The following is a 16,643-nucleotide window of genomic DNA, read 5'->3' as shown; positions in this document are numbered from 1 at the left end:
ATCTGAAGAAAACTTTGGATGTATGATGAATATACAGATTTCCATGCTGTGTCATAGATCTACTGTATCAGGATCTCTGCAATGGGACCCAAATGAGCATTTTAGTAGAGCATGTCAGGTCATTAACGGCTCTGTATCATAATTTCTAGCATCTTGTACAAGACTTTAAAGTTCAAGATGAGAAGGGTCAGGAGACCAGGGTTGCAACGTAGATAAGGACCAGATCATACTAAGGCTTTTAAATTCTCCTCTTTCTGATTAGATTGTTTCACAAAATAATAAACAGTATTTCAAAATGCATACTAAATGTTAACATAGATTAAAAACATAGGAACAAAATAAGCAGTTAAACACAGAAAAATGAAACAAAATTGTTTGTTTTATATCTTTATTTCATTTATCCTCTAAAGCAATCCATAAGAAAATACATATTCTCTTTTGGAGATACAAATTCTCCTGCCCTAATCATTCTAGTCCATTTATTTGCTGCTTGAACAAATCTTTACCTTTACAGGAAATCTTTCAAAAGCTACAACCAAGCTTAACATTCATTCACTCATTAACATTTATTCATTCATTCAATCATTTAATCTAATGATTCTCTGTCCTGGTGGTAAATAAGGATGACCTGAAGAACGTTTTATAAAAGGAGAGCAATCAATTTGCAGATATTTTTTCCAGTACCTGTTATATGAAATTCTTTTTACCCTGTACTATGAGAAAGGTATATGTAAGAGAAGGACACTACCCACTAGGAGCTTGAAATCTAGAAACGAAATAAGATATGTACAAAAAAATGGAGTAAGTTAAGAGACCCCCAGTGAGGTACAGCTAATGTGCTACAGGAGTTCACAGAATTGCAATGCGGTTTGCTGTTGAAAACATTAGGGAAGTCGCGTGAACAGTGGGTGTTTGAGCTTAGTTGTAGATGATGGATCCAATTTTGATATTAAAGTTATTGAAGAAGTGCATTTGCAAATTTTCTGATGGAGAAGTGACTGAGAGCAATTAAAGTTGTGTGTGAGCAATTATGGTTAAAAGGATTGTTGGAAAACAGCTAATAATTTGTCTTGAGAGTTGAACTCAGGTAAGTAAAGGTGATGGAATTAAAAAAAAGTTTTTTCTCAGTTTAAGGGACCTGAATGCCAGTCTAAGAGTGTGGAATTCATTCATGTCCCTCGGTGAAATATTGCAATCTTTTAGCAAAGGGATGTTATGAAGAACCACGCTTCAGAAAGATCAATCTCATGTTAGGGTGTGGGAAGGATTGGAGAAGGGGGAGACTGAATTAGGGAGCCTACTTAAGATACAACAGTACAGACAAGAATTATGATACTATTTTGAATCAGGTCTTTAGTCCAGTATAGAGATGGAAACTTGAAAAATGTTAAAGTTTGCAAAACATACCCTATTTAGAAATTGACCTTCCTTGTAGATCTTGTGATTATTTCTTTCTAGAAAGAGAAGAAATAAAAATAAATAAATGCAATTAAAGCTTCATCTGCTACTTCTCAAGGTCTTGTATAATGAATTGTATGTAATGTATGTCTGTATGTTGAATGTGTCCAGTGGTATGCAGGTAAATGGTTAACAATCAGCTCTCCAAAGAAAAAGACCTTGATTTGTAGCATTTGCCAATTTCTATGATGTTAATAATTCTGCTATGCTAATTTCAAACTACCAATGTGATGTAACCGCACATGAATTCCTGGGCACCTAAAATTAACTGAAAGTAGGCAGGTTAACAGGACAAAAGTGTATTTTGCATGCAGACCTACCTTATAGCCAATAATTCACTGAATAGCTCTTGGGCTTTTTTTATGCTAAAGGGAAGCTGGAATCTCACTCCTGGTGCTAAGGGATCAATGACAGCTGTATTTTGGGGAGACTTTGCTTAAGTTTAGATAATGTTTCTTTCTGTGGTTACTGATTGTTCAGAAGTTTTCCGTTTAAAATAATTTTTATAGCACTTTGGTAAACTGTTAATCCCTTTTGGAAACAATAAACACAGTCAACTCTAGGGATCCCTAGTGAGGTGGCCCCTGCGCACAAATATATGTATTCTACTTCAGAATTTTCTTTTTCAAGCGGTGAATTAAATCCTTGAAAGAAAGAAAGAAAGAAAGAAAGAAAGAAAGAAAGAAAGAAAGAAAGAAAGAAAGAAAGAAGAAAAAGAAACAAAAAATCAAAACCTAAAGTTGCCCTTTGACAGCTGTGATTTGGGAAGAGCAGAGATGACAGCTTCAGAATTTAGCTATTAGCACTGGGCAGATTTTGGTGAATCTTGCAAGGTTTCTTGATAGCTTGAGGGAGATTGGACAAAATGAAGTATGGAAAAAGAGGTGAGCTGGATGATACCTGATAAAGATTAGAGTATGGAATACAGAAAAAACTAAATTTTGACAATTGGTGTAAAGTTGATGTAAATGCTTTCTTTCTGTTTATTCTGCTCATTCCCTCGTTTGGTTTTGTGGTAAATTGGTTAAGTTGGTTGTAGGTATATTTGCTATAGGAAGGTGCTAAACTTCTTGTCCTTTGAGAGGATTTGTGAAAGAGTAATTTAGGTGAAGTCATTTTGGTTTTCAGGTAGCATAAACTAAGTAGTGGCTATTTTCACAGCCACCCGCCTCATGCTGTGGGGCCTAGGGAAGAGACAGATGTCCTTTTTGCTTCTCCTCATAATACTCTGACTGCTCTCTTTCCTGTCCCTAATAACTCTTGACTTGAAACTCATGCCATTCTACTACTTGTTACCCGCTTTTTAGTGCAATCTTCATTACACCCCCATCACACTCCTCCCTCTATTTTATGAAGATCATAAATCTTATTCTTTTTCATTATGTCCAGTATTGTTCCCGAAATAGCTCTTGTTTTACAAATTGTTGTCTCAACATGGCACCTCAGCTTTTTGAACTCTTATTTTTCCCATGATCTTGTTCTCCATTCTGCCTCAGCCAGTTTATGCAAGTACTTACCTGATATCTCTACTAATACGGATGACCCACTGGAATTTCAAGCTTCTTTTGAACAAACTGATTTTTTTCCACAGTCTTTCCTATCCCAGTCAATTTCTACTCAATCCTTATTTACTCAGGCAAAACGTTGGAAATCACCCCCAACTCCTCTATTTCTCTTGTAGCTCATGTCTAAACCATTAGGAAGTGTTGTCATTTCTACCTTCAAATATGTGTACACTCTTCCACCAGTTTTCACCACCTGCACTGATAAACACCTTGTCCAAACCATTACTTCTTAACATACGTACTACACTCATCTTTAAGTGGCCTTTTAGCTTCCACACTTGAGCTTCTTTAGTCTCTTTTTAACCTAGCATTCGCCACTTTTTTCTCTTTTCTTTTTTTTTTCTTTGTAAATGAGTTACCAAATGCAGCCCACACTTAAGGGGCAGGGCTTACACAGGAGTGCAAATACAAAAAACCATTAGAAGTCATTCTAGAATCCTCCCACCTCAGGCAACGTAACCAGTTCTAAGCACTAAGGCTGACACTCAAAATTTAAAGCTAGGAGCTTACTAACTCTCTGTAGCAGACACAGAATTCAACTGTCTTTCAGTTTAAAAGTTGCCCACATTATCCTATCTACACTTTAAAAGTCCAAGAATGGAAAGACACTCTTTCCTTCCAGGTCAATATTATCCCAGGCAAACCTGAGAAAAGTTGCTTGTATAGTAGCAGCTTGCCACCCACAAGGCCCTGGAATCAGGATTTTGGCTGAGATTACACATGGCCTTTATCTTGCTGAGGTTGCTGGGACCCAGAGGCGTTGCTGAGGTACAGTCATCCCACAAACCATCACTTAAGACTCAGAAGAATGTAAAAATAGCTCCCTGCGTATGGGAAAAGTCTCCAGAAGCTTCAGACAATTTTCCAGGTTAAGCTCTTATGATCCAAAGCTTAAGACTCTTACTCAGACCGTAATAGTAAAAAGCCTACTGCATAGCTGTTGAACAGAACACATGTTCTCTGTGTGTGATCTTCCTAGAAAAAGAAAGAGCCACGCACCGAGTTCATCTGTGCTGAATTTATCGACAGGAAAAGTGATCCTTTCTTTGCTCTGGAAGCGATCCTTTCTCTCCTTTCTAGAGAACCTAGAGTGAAAGTTAGTAGAGTTCTTTCTGCATGAAAGGAAACATCAGGAATGAGTAATAAGTGTTCCCATCAAACTCCAAAGTTTTCCAAATATTTTATTTGATTTATAATTTTATGTTTTCTTTAACATGCAGAAAATTCAACATAGTTATATATATTGATTTTTGACTTTACAATGTATTTAGGTTTATTTTTTAAAAAGTCCTCTTCATTCTATAATTGATAGATAATGTTCACCTATGTTTTTAAGTACTTCTTTAAGTTGTTTTTATATTTGGCACTTTAATCCATTTAGAGTTTATTCGAATGACATTTAAGGATATATTTTCCCCTAATAATTAACCAATTGTTAAATCACAGCCTATTTAATAACTCAATATATTTATCTTTACCTATTGAAGTTGCAATAAATTTAGACTTCTAAAATTTTCCAAGTAGGAGTAAAAATCAGTACATTAGCCTTGGAGGAAAGTTTATTAATATGTGTGAAGTTAGCCAATTATATGCATATCCGGTAACTGAGACTTTAAAGTTCAATAAACGTATTAAAATAAACAATCACTGATATATTTTTAAAATATCATTTCAGCATTAATTATAAAGATAAATTGGAAATATAAAAAGGTTTAAAATTAGGGGCCTGCCAAGATGAATAAAGCTATACTTATATGATGGAATTGTATGCATTCATCATAAATTACACTGAACGAAAATATTTTATATGATAAAAGTCCTGAGAATATAGTTTTGGAAAAGATTTACAGTATATAATGTATATTATTAATTCCAATCAATTGCACAGAAGAAGACTAGAAAAAGTACATATAGATATTTTACCAGTGGTCATCTTTGGCTATTTGGATTTTTTTGTCTATCTATCTATCTATCCATCCATCCATCCATCCATCCATCCATCCATCCATCTATCAGTTGTCTGTCATCAATCTATTCCTTTTTCTATTTGGGACTTTTCACACTAGCTTGTCTCCCCTATGAATTAAGGTAATTGGGTGCTGGGACTGTTTTTATTAAACATGCACCACAGAACCTGTTCTGTGGTAGGTTCTCAGTAATCTTTGTTAAATATTAATGAAATTAGACCATAATTCAAACTTGTTGTTGATAACAGCAGAATATACCAAGGATGTTCAAAAAAATAAATACATAAACAGACAAAAGAATAATGGAGATTCAAGTCATAGACTGAGGCAGAAGGAGATCCAGCAGCAATTGCTTTGGCAGCAGCCTTAGAGTTCCTTAGAGATGAGGGATCAGGGACAGGGTTTCTCTCCTGGGAGAAACAGGGGATTAAAATAGGAACTCAGTCTTACAGTATCAGTGTACCTTGGGGAATGATGTAGGGACTTTAAGGTTCATATATCATGCATGCCCAGAATTTGGATATATGAGTAGAAACTGCGATTTCCTAAAATTGAAGCGAACCAAAAGCAAAATAAAATTAATAAGCTTATTCATTGCTGAAGTAAGCAGTAACACGATGAACAAAATAGCTGGTTTAAAAATATATTGCAAACAAGATTAGCTAGTTCCCTCCTCAATTATGTTGCAGTGTGTATGGCATAAAATAATTGTGTTTTTGGTAGTTGTTTTCATTTTTATTTTTTTAATACATGAGATAATATGAGTTTTGTCACTGTGGTGAAACTCTAGTACTGTTCAAAGAAAAAAGTGCTTGGGTTCTAAATGATTCTTGTTTCTCTAAACATTTACCATTGCTTAATAAAAGCACCCTTTGAGAATATTGTTACTTTTTTCTAACTTTATACTTAACAAATAATCTTCTGCTCTGTTTTGTGGTTTTTGAGGGTTCTCTTTACCAAAGGGGAAGAATTCAAGTAAGTTGCCACCCTGAGTTCTTATGCCAAGTTTAGTTTTCGTTATTAGTTACTATGTTGGCCCATATCTGACAAAAGTGAAGTCTTTTATTCATTTAATTATTCTGAATTATTTCTGTAAAACTTACACACCCCAATGTGAACTGATATAATTTAATTTGTGAAACTTCCAAACTAAGAATCAATTTCTGAATTCTCCTGTGATATTCATGCTGAAGGAATGAGCAGGTTTGCTATAGCCCAGTAATTCAGGTTATTGTGGAGTTTTCTGACAGCTTTGATTGAGCTTTAATTTAGTGACCAAAAAAATAATGAGATTAGTAATTGGAATTGATCACAAGATTGGAATAGAGCTAAGAGCAAAACTAACTGAACACTGAGCCAGGCATCTGTTGGGATATTATTTCTCTCAGCTATCTTAGATTATTGATATCACGCAGAAAGAGATTTTTAAAACATATGATTTGTTAAACCTCTATGATTTTAAGGAGGTGACCTACAACCAGAGCTTTTGTTTATCTTGTGGGTCTCTATTAAAGGCCTTTGAAGTAGAGAATGCATGATGAGACGATAGGAAAATATTCACCCTTAGTCCTCAGGAGGTTGTATAAGCTGATAGAATCTCCATGCAGGACAATTTGGCAAAAACATTCAAAATTACAGTTGAATGCATCTTTTAGCACAGTACTTCTGCATGCAAAACAATTCTAGATAAATATGCATTAAATATAAGATTTTATTTCAGTTGTTTGTAATAGCAAAAGAGTGGGGATGAAATATTAGTTAACTGTATTATGATATAGACAGAAAATGAAATACTATAAAGCTTATGTATGAATAAGGGAACTCATTATATATGAATACATGGCAATTTGAAAAAGGCAAGTTGAAAAACAGTATGTATAATATGTTATCCTATATGCATAAAAGAAAAAATCAGTGCACACACACACACACACACACACACACACACACACACATAGAGGGTGCCAAAAAATGTATACACATTTTAAGAAAGGAAAAAACTATGCTAAAATTGTAATATTTAATATATACTGATAACAAAAGATGATTACAAGTCATCCATATACATGTTTTTTGCACCCCTGGTATATATGCGTATTTCTATTATATACATATAACATCTGTGGAAGGTTAGACAATAAATTGGTAAAATTAGTGGCCTCTGGATATCTGGGGACTAGGAGTGGAAAAGAAATATTTTTTTTTTGGAAAAAAATGTTGTACCTTTTGAATATGGGACTATGTGAATGTGTTATATAGTCTAAGTAAATTAAACATATATACTAAATTTAAAAAAAAAAAAGTAAATTCATTCTTACATTCAGGCATTTTAGACCAAAGCATCAAACTCAATAATTCTAGTCCCCCAAAATTTTGAAAACGATTTAGTAAATTATTTTGCTATTACATAAATATTGCTAACTTCCCAGCTTAGCGTGGTATACTATCCTGGCTCTCTACTATACTTGTATCAGCCAATTCCAAATTTTATGTTCTATAATTTACAACTTCCCAACCATACTAGGACTTCTTCCTATATTAGAAAGGATGCTTAAATTTTAGACACACTGTTTTGTGAAAACTATTTGATCACGTAGAGCTGGATTATCAGTATGTGAAAGATATCCTTAGGACTCAGTTTCCTTCTGTCTTTTTCCTGATTGGCTCTGTGTTGGATTTTTTCCTAGGCATGTTCCATCTACTTGGTGACCGACCACTGGCAAATCAAATAAAAACACATTCTTTGACCTTAGCAGCTTTAGTTGACTGAGAGCACCTCTTTCTCCAAATCCCAACACAGTTCCCTTATTTGAGCTTCATTTAAATTATTTGGCTCCAATAGGAAAGGTTGGCCAGGCTTTTGCTGTATGCTCATATACCTATTGCAAGGATATTGGATCAACACTACTCAAAACAAATGGATTGGGAGTTTAGGAGAAATCGCTCTGCAAAGGAAAATTCAAATTTTAACATAGATGCTAAGAAGGAAAAGCAGCAGGTATCAAATACAAGAACATATAAAGAAAAAATAAATAAACTTGCATTTTCATTTGGAATAAATAGGACCAAAAAAAGATGTGACATAAATTGGTAAGGTTATTGAGCTTGGCCAAAATACAAAGAGCTAGTCCTACTTTAGATATTGAACTCAATTTACTGTCACTCTCATTTTGCTTTACAGCCAAAACAATAAACAAGGAAGCATGAGTATATACCACTTAAGGAATGAAGTGAGTGGAATTGGTTTTCCCATGGCTAACCTGCTTCATCACAGAAATTTAGTGGTCAGCACCCTGGATTGGAGGAGACTGAGACTTTTGGCTTATTGTCATTTGTAAGATACCTGATGAAGGACACCATTGGCGTTAAAGAGTCCACCCACTAACATATGAAGAATTTCTCTCTGTGCCACAATTAGATGCTCTGTGTTCCCTTTTCTTACTAAGTCCTTGGGACAACCATGTCTTATAAGTGGGATGAATCATGGCAAACTTAAAATCTAAGGGCAGGGCAGCCTAATGTGTACTCAATAATTATTGAATGGATGAGTGAATAAATGACTGAATTTTCACAGAAAACTGACACATCTAACAACATTTTCAAGAAAAGTAGCCCATTTATACTACAGAAATCGAAATTATCCTATGTACTTTGTCAATAGTAACAACACTGATTATTAAAACAGCACATACTATATAACATGTGGTTCATGTATTTTATATAATTTTAGAACTATAAGATACATTAGTGTTAGCACATTTAGGTGACCATTTTGTTTTATTAGACCTAGAGAATTATTCATACTTTATAAGATATACCCTAATGGCTTAAAAAATTAAAATATTTTGCTTACACTCAAATCTGTTTATGTACTCAACAGATTTGAGCTCAATTGATCATGTTTCACTGCAAGAAATCCTTATAAATAAACTTTAATCCCATAGGACAGATCCATTAATTATGCTTTTGGGAGAGGTATAATTAATGGATCTGTACTATAGAATTATGGCATTCAGTAAATATTAATAATGAAAACTCACTCGCCAAACACCTTAAGAGTACCCAAACAAATAGATCATTTCATGGCTAAAACTTTCCTTCAACATTCCCATTTGGAACATAAAAACATGCAAAACAATTTAACAACAGTTTTTTAGTGATATCTTCCTAGAGGATTAAAGATTCTTTGGTAGAGAGCTTCAGCATCCCAATGGTCTGTCAAAATTTAATTTTATGAGAGTTATAAAAACCCTGATGGAAGCTAAGAAGCTATCAGTAAAATCACAGTCATGTGCTATAATCCTGAAAAGCCTAGTTATATCACTAATGAAGAACATTTTAAATAAACTTTTTATTTTTGATTATGATTACAATTTCCTTCTTGTACAGAATAAGTCTTCTATATTCCATGGGATTGACTTTCATAAAATTATTAACCAACCATTTCCACAGTCTCTGAAGTATTTCAAAAGCAGATGAATCCATAAATCTAACAAAATATTTTATAAAGAAACTGTGGAAGAATACATACTGTTAGCTTTTAAAAACATCACATGCAACTTATGAAATACTTTGTTAATTTGTATTTGGATATACAATTGCATTGGTATTGCTATCATTGACTGAAAAGTACATGAATTTAGGTATGATGTATGGATAAGACATATCTGAAGGTTTTAGTGTAGTATTTTATCTAAAAGAATAAACAAATTGGAATGACAGCTAAATTATAGGTCACTGAAATGCAAATGGGAAAACAATAAACTAAAACTGAAGATTTGTATTCTATTTCTTGATATATATATATTTCTCAACTTGGTAATTAAGTGCAATTTATCAGTTATTGTCATATAAGATTGACTTTTTTAAAAAACATTTTTCTCAAGATTTCCTAAGAGCATTAGAATTAAAGTGGCACACCAGAAGGTGGATTTCAAAGTGAAAGCTAGAACAAATTTTCTCTAAGAACCACATTAAAAGAATCAAGGTTACATGATGCAAATTTTAGAGTCTTCTTTCTAGTCTTAGGATAGCACATTTATTTCTAGAAAGTTGTAGGAGACCTCAACCCTAAAATAAGTTAACTATGAAACTTGATTTTGAGCTCTTCTTCTTATGGAAGTTCAAATACCTTCATCTGCAAGAATATGATCCAGGCTTTTCAATTTTCACAATTGAATGTCATCTTTCTCTCCTGAATATGTGATTTTGAAGGGCAAATACTTTAATACGCTATGCAGAAAGAATACCAATATTTCAGGATACATCAGATAATTCAACTACATACTTGTATGAACCGCATTGTATCACTTGCTTAATTTCTCATGAAAACTCTAACGATGAGAGAAACAGCTCACAAGTCTTGTTTGCCTCTTCCTGAAAACAAAACAAAAAATCACTCATTTCTAATGTTAGAATCCTGCAGTAAATTCATTCCCAAGAAAACCTTTGTTTCTCCATTAAATCATATAATCAGATAGCTGAAGTTGGCAATTCAGAGTATTTCCTAATTTTGATCAAATAAATGTCCAAGGGACTCCTAATACATTTAGAAATTAAAGTCAGGAGCTAACTCACCTCAGTTATGTTGTGCATGTATTATTCTGCTTCCTTTAATATATTATTGTTCAGTTTTTACCTAATTTTTTTATTTAGACATTCTAACTCAATGTGCAGGCTTATATAAATTTCTAAAGTGGATATATGTTATATAAAAATTATACTATGATTATCTTGATACTTATGTTTATAGTTTTTATCCATTGTTTCTGAACTAGACAATGAGAAATAGGCCCACTTTAATGGATACTTTAAATATGTCCAATTTGTTGTATGCTAAATTGAAAGTAATTTTGAATAGAAAGAGAGTCTAAGAATTTATAGCAGTTGCAGCAGCTATTCTTTGTATTTGCTTTTTTTTGTTCGAATTTAAGTCAGTCAAATTTGTCTACTTGCTCCCTTATATCAATCAAGATTAATTCAATTATTTTGTTTTAATATTAACTGTACTTTTTTTTTTTGTATTTGTGTGCATGTACATTTGGGGGAAAAAGCTGAAAAACGTAGGTGTGCGTTCTTTTCCATGTTTTATTTGCTTATCTTCTTGAATGTAAGATTCCTCTGAGAGAACAAGTTAAAAACATAGTAAAATAACTTCCGTTGCTACCTATTATTAGTATTCTTTTCTTGCTTTTAGAAAAAATAATGAAGAGCTTCTAACCCCTATTTTTTTAAGCTAATATCTTATTTAAGAAGTTTTAACTGGTTTTATTTTTAAAAGACTAGAAAACCAATATTAGTAGCATTCCAATAAGTCTTTTATATTTGTATATATCTCTTGTCCTGAATTTTCTTGTTTAGCAGAATATAAAAAGAAAGGTTGTAAAATGTCAGGGGCTATGGATATGGGAATTTTAAAAAATTAATATTTCTCATTGCGCAATTGTATATTAATGGCAAATATGATTTTCATAATGAATAAAAACTGGGTACAATGATTTAACATTGCAAAAATATTAATAATGCTTATTTGAATATCAGCCTAAAAGACATGCAAATAGCAACAGAGTGAATAATTACAACTGCAGTATAATTTTCAAAGAAAAGGTAAAAATATGAATTAAGCAAACATAATACTAAATACCACCCTAACAGGAGAGATGATCATTGCCTTTAATAAAGTGCATTTGTAATGTACATTGTGATACTTTCACTAATTTCTCAGATAACCATTTATTTCTAAATAAAGAAGAATTTGTTATGTAACAATAATTTGAAATTTTCCCCACCCATATTCATTTATTTATTTTTTTATTTTAATAAAATTAAATTCTAAATTAAGAATAATGAAAATGACTACAAAAAGTGTCTCATTAATTCAATTTTGTTTTTCTGGCAGAGTGCAGACATGAGTCCGGCAAGTAGCACCACTTCACTTCCTGTTAGTCCTCTTACTGAAGAGCCATTGCCTTTCAAGGTAAAAAAAATAAATAAATAAAATACAAACAAATAATTGTTTATAATATTTTAGGGTAGTTAATAAATATTTGTTTTACTATGGTAAAATAGATGCTTCACGCATAGATGGTAATGTGAACTACTTTAATCTATAAGGATCTTATTTCAAATGCTAATTTTTTTATTGTTTCATTTTGTTTTGCTGTCATTCTAGTTGCTAGATAATGGTAAAGGTTTTGAATAGAAATTAATACTTTATGGAATACATTGTTTGTCTTGCATGTAAGAGACAGTGATTTCAATATCGTAGTTTGATGTCACATGAATTAGAGGTTCTAAACCTTTTGTTTTTATTATTTAAGCAATAAATTTAGAATGAACGTTCAGCCCTCATGGAGTGATAAAATTTTCATTAGCTGGTTAAATTTTCATTAATGGCTCTAGGTCATAAATAATTAATTATCTAATCTTTATAAAATAATAGTCAAAATCAAGAATTGAAATATAGAATTATTCCTCAAAACACATTATATTTTTAAAATATGTAAGTAAATAAGCAAATAAGTATTTAACTAATGTGATTAGTAAAATTCTACAGTTTGGGAGGCTATATACATTACAAACATGAAGTTATCTTTCTGTTTTGCTAGTTAAGATTATATGTTTCTCTTTAAGCCTAAGATTGTAGACCAGCTTCTTTATATTTGTTTCAAGGATATTAAGATTTAATTGGGATTACTATAAATAAAGACATTCCTTAAGATCATGGGGAAAAAAAAGAAAAACTTGGAAAGGTGGGATGATGCACATACATGCCGTAGTTACAGTTCAGTTTGGTTTGAAGACCTGTAGATGTACATTTGGGGGTTTATAATTACTTTCATGATTTTTGTATTTATCATAAAATTGTTATTCTTGTAGTTGTTTTTCTCTTTTTCTTATGAAGACTATATCTTATTCAACTTCATACTGCATACACCTAGTACTCGCATGCATTTCCATATACTGAATATTTGCTGTATTGTTAAAATGAAAATAATAGAAGGTTATGAATTCCATTATGGATCTTAGTTTTCCTAATTATGCATGGTTTGTTCCTTAGTGATAGACAATAATAATTGTTAAAAGCTCATTTTATATAAGAGAATTGTTAAATACTGAATAGTATTCTGATTACATTATTTATTGAAAACTATTTCTTTATTATTCTACAACAAAAGGAGAAAATAATACAAATGTTTCAAAGCTTAGTGTTACTTGATATTTTCTTCTTGGTGTATAGGACAAAATTTACACTAGAAGCATATCTTTAACAAGATTTAAGTTGGATTTCCATAGTGTCATCAGAAACCATTTTATCGTTTTAATATAGTGACAATTCCTACACTCCTTGAAATTAATGTATTTTTTAATAGAGGTAAAATAAAAGTTCAGATATATTCCAAAATCTGCTGACATAAAGCTAATATAAATAAAATTATTTTAGTTAGTTTCTATGATTGGTTCTCAAAAATCAATATTGTTCCATGTTAATATGTGTAATTGGTTTTATCAGTATTTAAAACTTGCAAGTGCTTATAATATATAATATTGGATTTTGATAGCCAATATAGTTATAAGACCTCTTAATTTACTGCTTTTGTGAAAGTAATATTATTTGTATTTTTTCAAATCTTTTTATCAGATATAAAAACATCCCACTAGTATTTAAAGGTGTTCAAAGTTTGAAATTATGAAATAAAACTCTTGCATTTGCTTTTTTTTTTATTTCTGTATTGTAAATTGTAATAGGACAGTGTCCAGCACCCAGCTCCGTAATCATCCGCAATGATATTAAAAGACAAGGCTCTCTAAAGATAAGCTTTGATAGCTGATTGAGGGAATTGAGTTTACCTTTTTTCCTGGGAAGTAATTAAGTTACTAAAAAAAATGTATTCCATCTTTTTCTTCTTCTTTTTTTTTTTTTTTTTTTTTTGGCTGTTTTGGAAGTACTCATGCAATAGTTGGAGGAAAATATCCTGCTTTGGCTCAAATGTGTATCAAGGTGAATGCTTTCCTTTATCATCTTTAGAATGACATTCAGATGTGTGTGTGTGTGTGTGTGTGTGTGTGTGTGTGTGTGTATCCATATCCTAATCATTCCTTTCCCACTACTATCTCTATCTTTATTCTTGACTTGAGCATTAGATGAGAAATTGGCTATCAATAAGCCGATAGTACCACAGTAGGATCTGTTAATTTAAATGTGGAAGAAAACTGGGTAGCATTCTAGAGACTATCTCCCAAGAAGTCAAGAAAAGTAGGTTAAACTTTGGAGATACATGACTTAAACATGACAATTAAATCTTGTTTGGGATTAGAAGCTTCTTTTTGCACAATAAGGCAGTATTTTTTAACAGATTAGTATTGGATTCCATTCTTCAATTTAATTTGTAAACAAAAACAGATCTGCACTGAAAGATAGTCCAAACCCCATACACTTACTCACTTCTCTATTTTATCCACAGAGCAGTTCACTTCCTACTAAACTTCTTAAACTTGCACTTGGCATTTGAAACCCATCTCTGTAGTAATTTGTTTGGCTCAGCTAGTCTTTCAGAAATGTTATTTCCCACAAAAATCTATCCAGTCTTCCTTTAAACTACTGCAGGGAATTCTGTCTTTCATTAATTTAGAACTGATTGACCATAGACAAGCAGATTTTTTCCATCTTTGACAGGGCACATGAATGCCGTTTCACCTCAGTCATCACCATTTCCTAGTGTATTTATGTCTGGCCATGAATGCATTTGAGTATATCTCTTCATAGGAGAAGATGTATAATGCATAATCTTCTATATATACTGCAAGTTATAAACTCACAGATTTCCCAGTCAGACTCTTGGTGCTGAGAGAAGTTTCTAGGATTCCAAATTCATGTAATTGTGCAAACTGTTGTTATAGACATACATAAGGAAACAAAAGGCAAATGTGTAACTCCTATCTTTTTAATAAAGTATTCAGCATTACATAAACTATATACACTGTCGTATGCTGCTGCATCATGATGGAAGGCCAAGGGATAACTCCTTTTGTATTGCTGGGAATATTTTATCAGATAACCATAATAGAATCATGAAAGTTCAAGATCATTAAATAAAAGTTCAAGACTTTGATTTGAAAAAAGAAGAGTACATTGCTTAACTGTTAATTACATTTTTTAATGTATTTCTGCAGAATAACACTGAACTAAATTGACACTGTTAATTTTGATATTCCTATTTTACCCTATTCTACATTTTCTCTCTGCCATTCTTCTTGATATCTCTCAATGGTCTAATCACTTCCAATCTAATCTGCCTCCTCCCTCCCTGTGTTAGGCTCAGTCCAATGTTCCACATCAAAGATGCCTTGGGTCCACCAAATATTACTGTTCTTTAGTAGGATGACCCTTGTAACTCATGTGTATATTAACAGCATTAATCCGTTCTTAGAACTAAAATTCTTGAAGCTAAAGCTGGTTCATTGTTCCTGACTCTTCCATAATAATACACATTATTATAGGCCATGATCTCTTTACCAACCACATTCATCACATATTTTTAAATGCATTTATACTTCAATGAAGCACGGTTGCTAGATTCGGTCTCTTTTCCTCCCAAAAGCATCATTTTTTGATTAGATGTTAGAAAATGTATTTTCCTCCTTTACCCTTTTATCTTTATCCTGTGATAAATTCAACACAATAGAAACAAATTTAACTCTATTTTTCTTCAGACTCTGCTTCAAAAGTACACGAAGGCACTGAAGTATACCCTCTGTTCACCAATCTTCAAAGCCTAAAAATTAATAAAAATAACACATTGCTTTTTTTGGCCCATTGACTGCTGCTTCTCTGTAATATTTGGATTCCTTAAGTGTCTAATGAGGTTGGGTATCCAGTGCCTAGATAACACAGTGGAGCCACCCTCTCCACAGAGCTGCCACAAAGTGGTGCTGGGCTCTTTCCTGAGTCTCCTCTCCTTATAAAATCCAAAGTTCTCTGATTCCTTTTCCTCATCTCCAGAAATCACCATTTATTCTAGACTAGAGAAACTCTGTCTCTTCCAATTTTTCTCAAATATTATCCCTGTTTCCTTTGGACTTGGAAACATTTTAGAAACAGGATTGAGGACAGGAATGATCTGAAGTGTCTGAAAATTCTTCTGCAAACAGAATCACCTTGTTTAAGCAAGGGACAGAGAGGTGGAAATAGAGAAATAAATTAAGGTCTCAAAAATCTATCCTGTCATGCAATGCTGGGATGTTAGGGGGAGAAATGATGCTAACTCCACTTAACCATAGAGCCAATATTCAGGACTTAGTAACACACAAAGTTAGCCCTTAATTATATATAATAGTTAGTATATAGGAAAAAACAAACAAACATATATATATATATATATATATATATATATATATCAACCGTCAATTATTTGAATGGATTATACATTAAAAAAACATGTTTTTCTGTAGTTTTTGTCATAACCATTTATTTCTACTTTAAAAACAATATTTATTTTTAAGTAGAAAAGAGAGTTGTAGCCTCGTTTGCAGACTACCTGGGAACAAATCTTAGTTCTGCCATTTTCTATCTGGGTGACCCTGAGCCTTCGTGACCCAATTCTGCCATCTATAAAATGGCAACAACAGCAATCACTTCTTCATTGGCATATTA

At 32.4% G+C, this 16,643-nt stretch overlaps 1 protein-coding gene across 4 annotated transcripts in view; it reads left to right on the top strand.

Annotated features, from left to right (window-relative positions):
* The window catches only part of CCSER1 (coiled-coil serine rich protein 1), a 1,114,085-nt gene that overhangs the window by 448,630 nt on the left and 648,812 nt on the right, over positions 1–16,643 (top strand). For all 4 annotated transcript variants that reach the window (XM_074323491.1, XM_074323495.1, XM_074323500.1 and 1 more), the window contains exon 7: positions 11,889–11,966. In XM_074323491.1, coding sequence (XP_074179592.1) covers positions 11,889–11,966 — 78 coding nt within the window. The remainder of the gene's footprint in view (positions 1–11,888; positions 11,967–16,643) is intronic.

This window comes from Rhinolophus sinicus, linkage group LG02 (assembly GCF_036562045.2).
Source record: "Rhinolophus sinicus isolate RSC01 linkage group LG02, ASM3656204v1, whole genome shotgun sequence".
Taxonomy (NCBI): Eukaryota; Metazoa; Chordata; class Mammalia; order Chiroptera; family Rhinolophidae; genus Rhinolophus; species Rhinolophus sinicus.
This window is presented reverse-complemented; position numbering and strand designations above follow the sequence as displayed.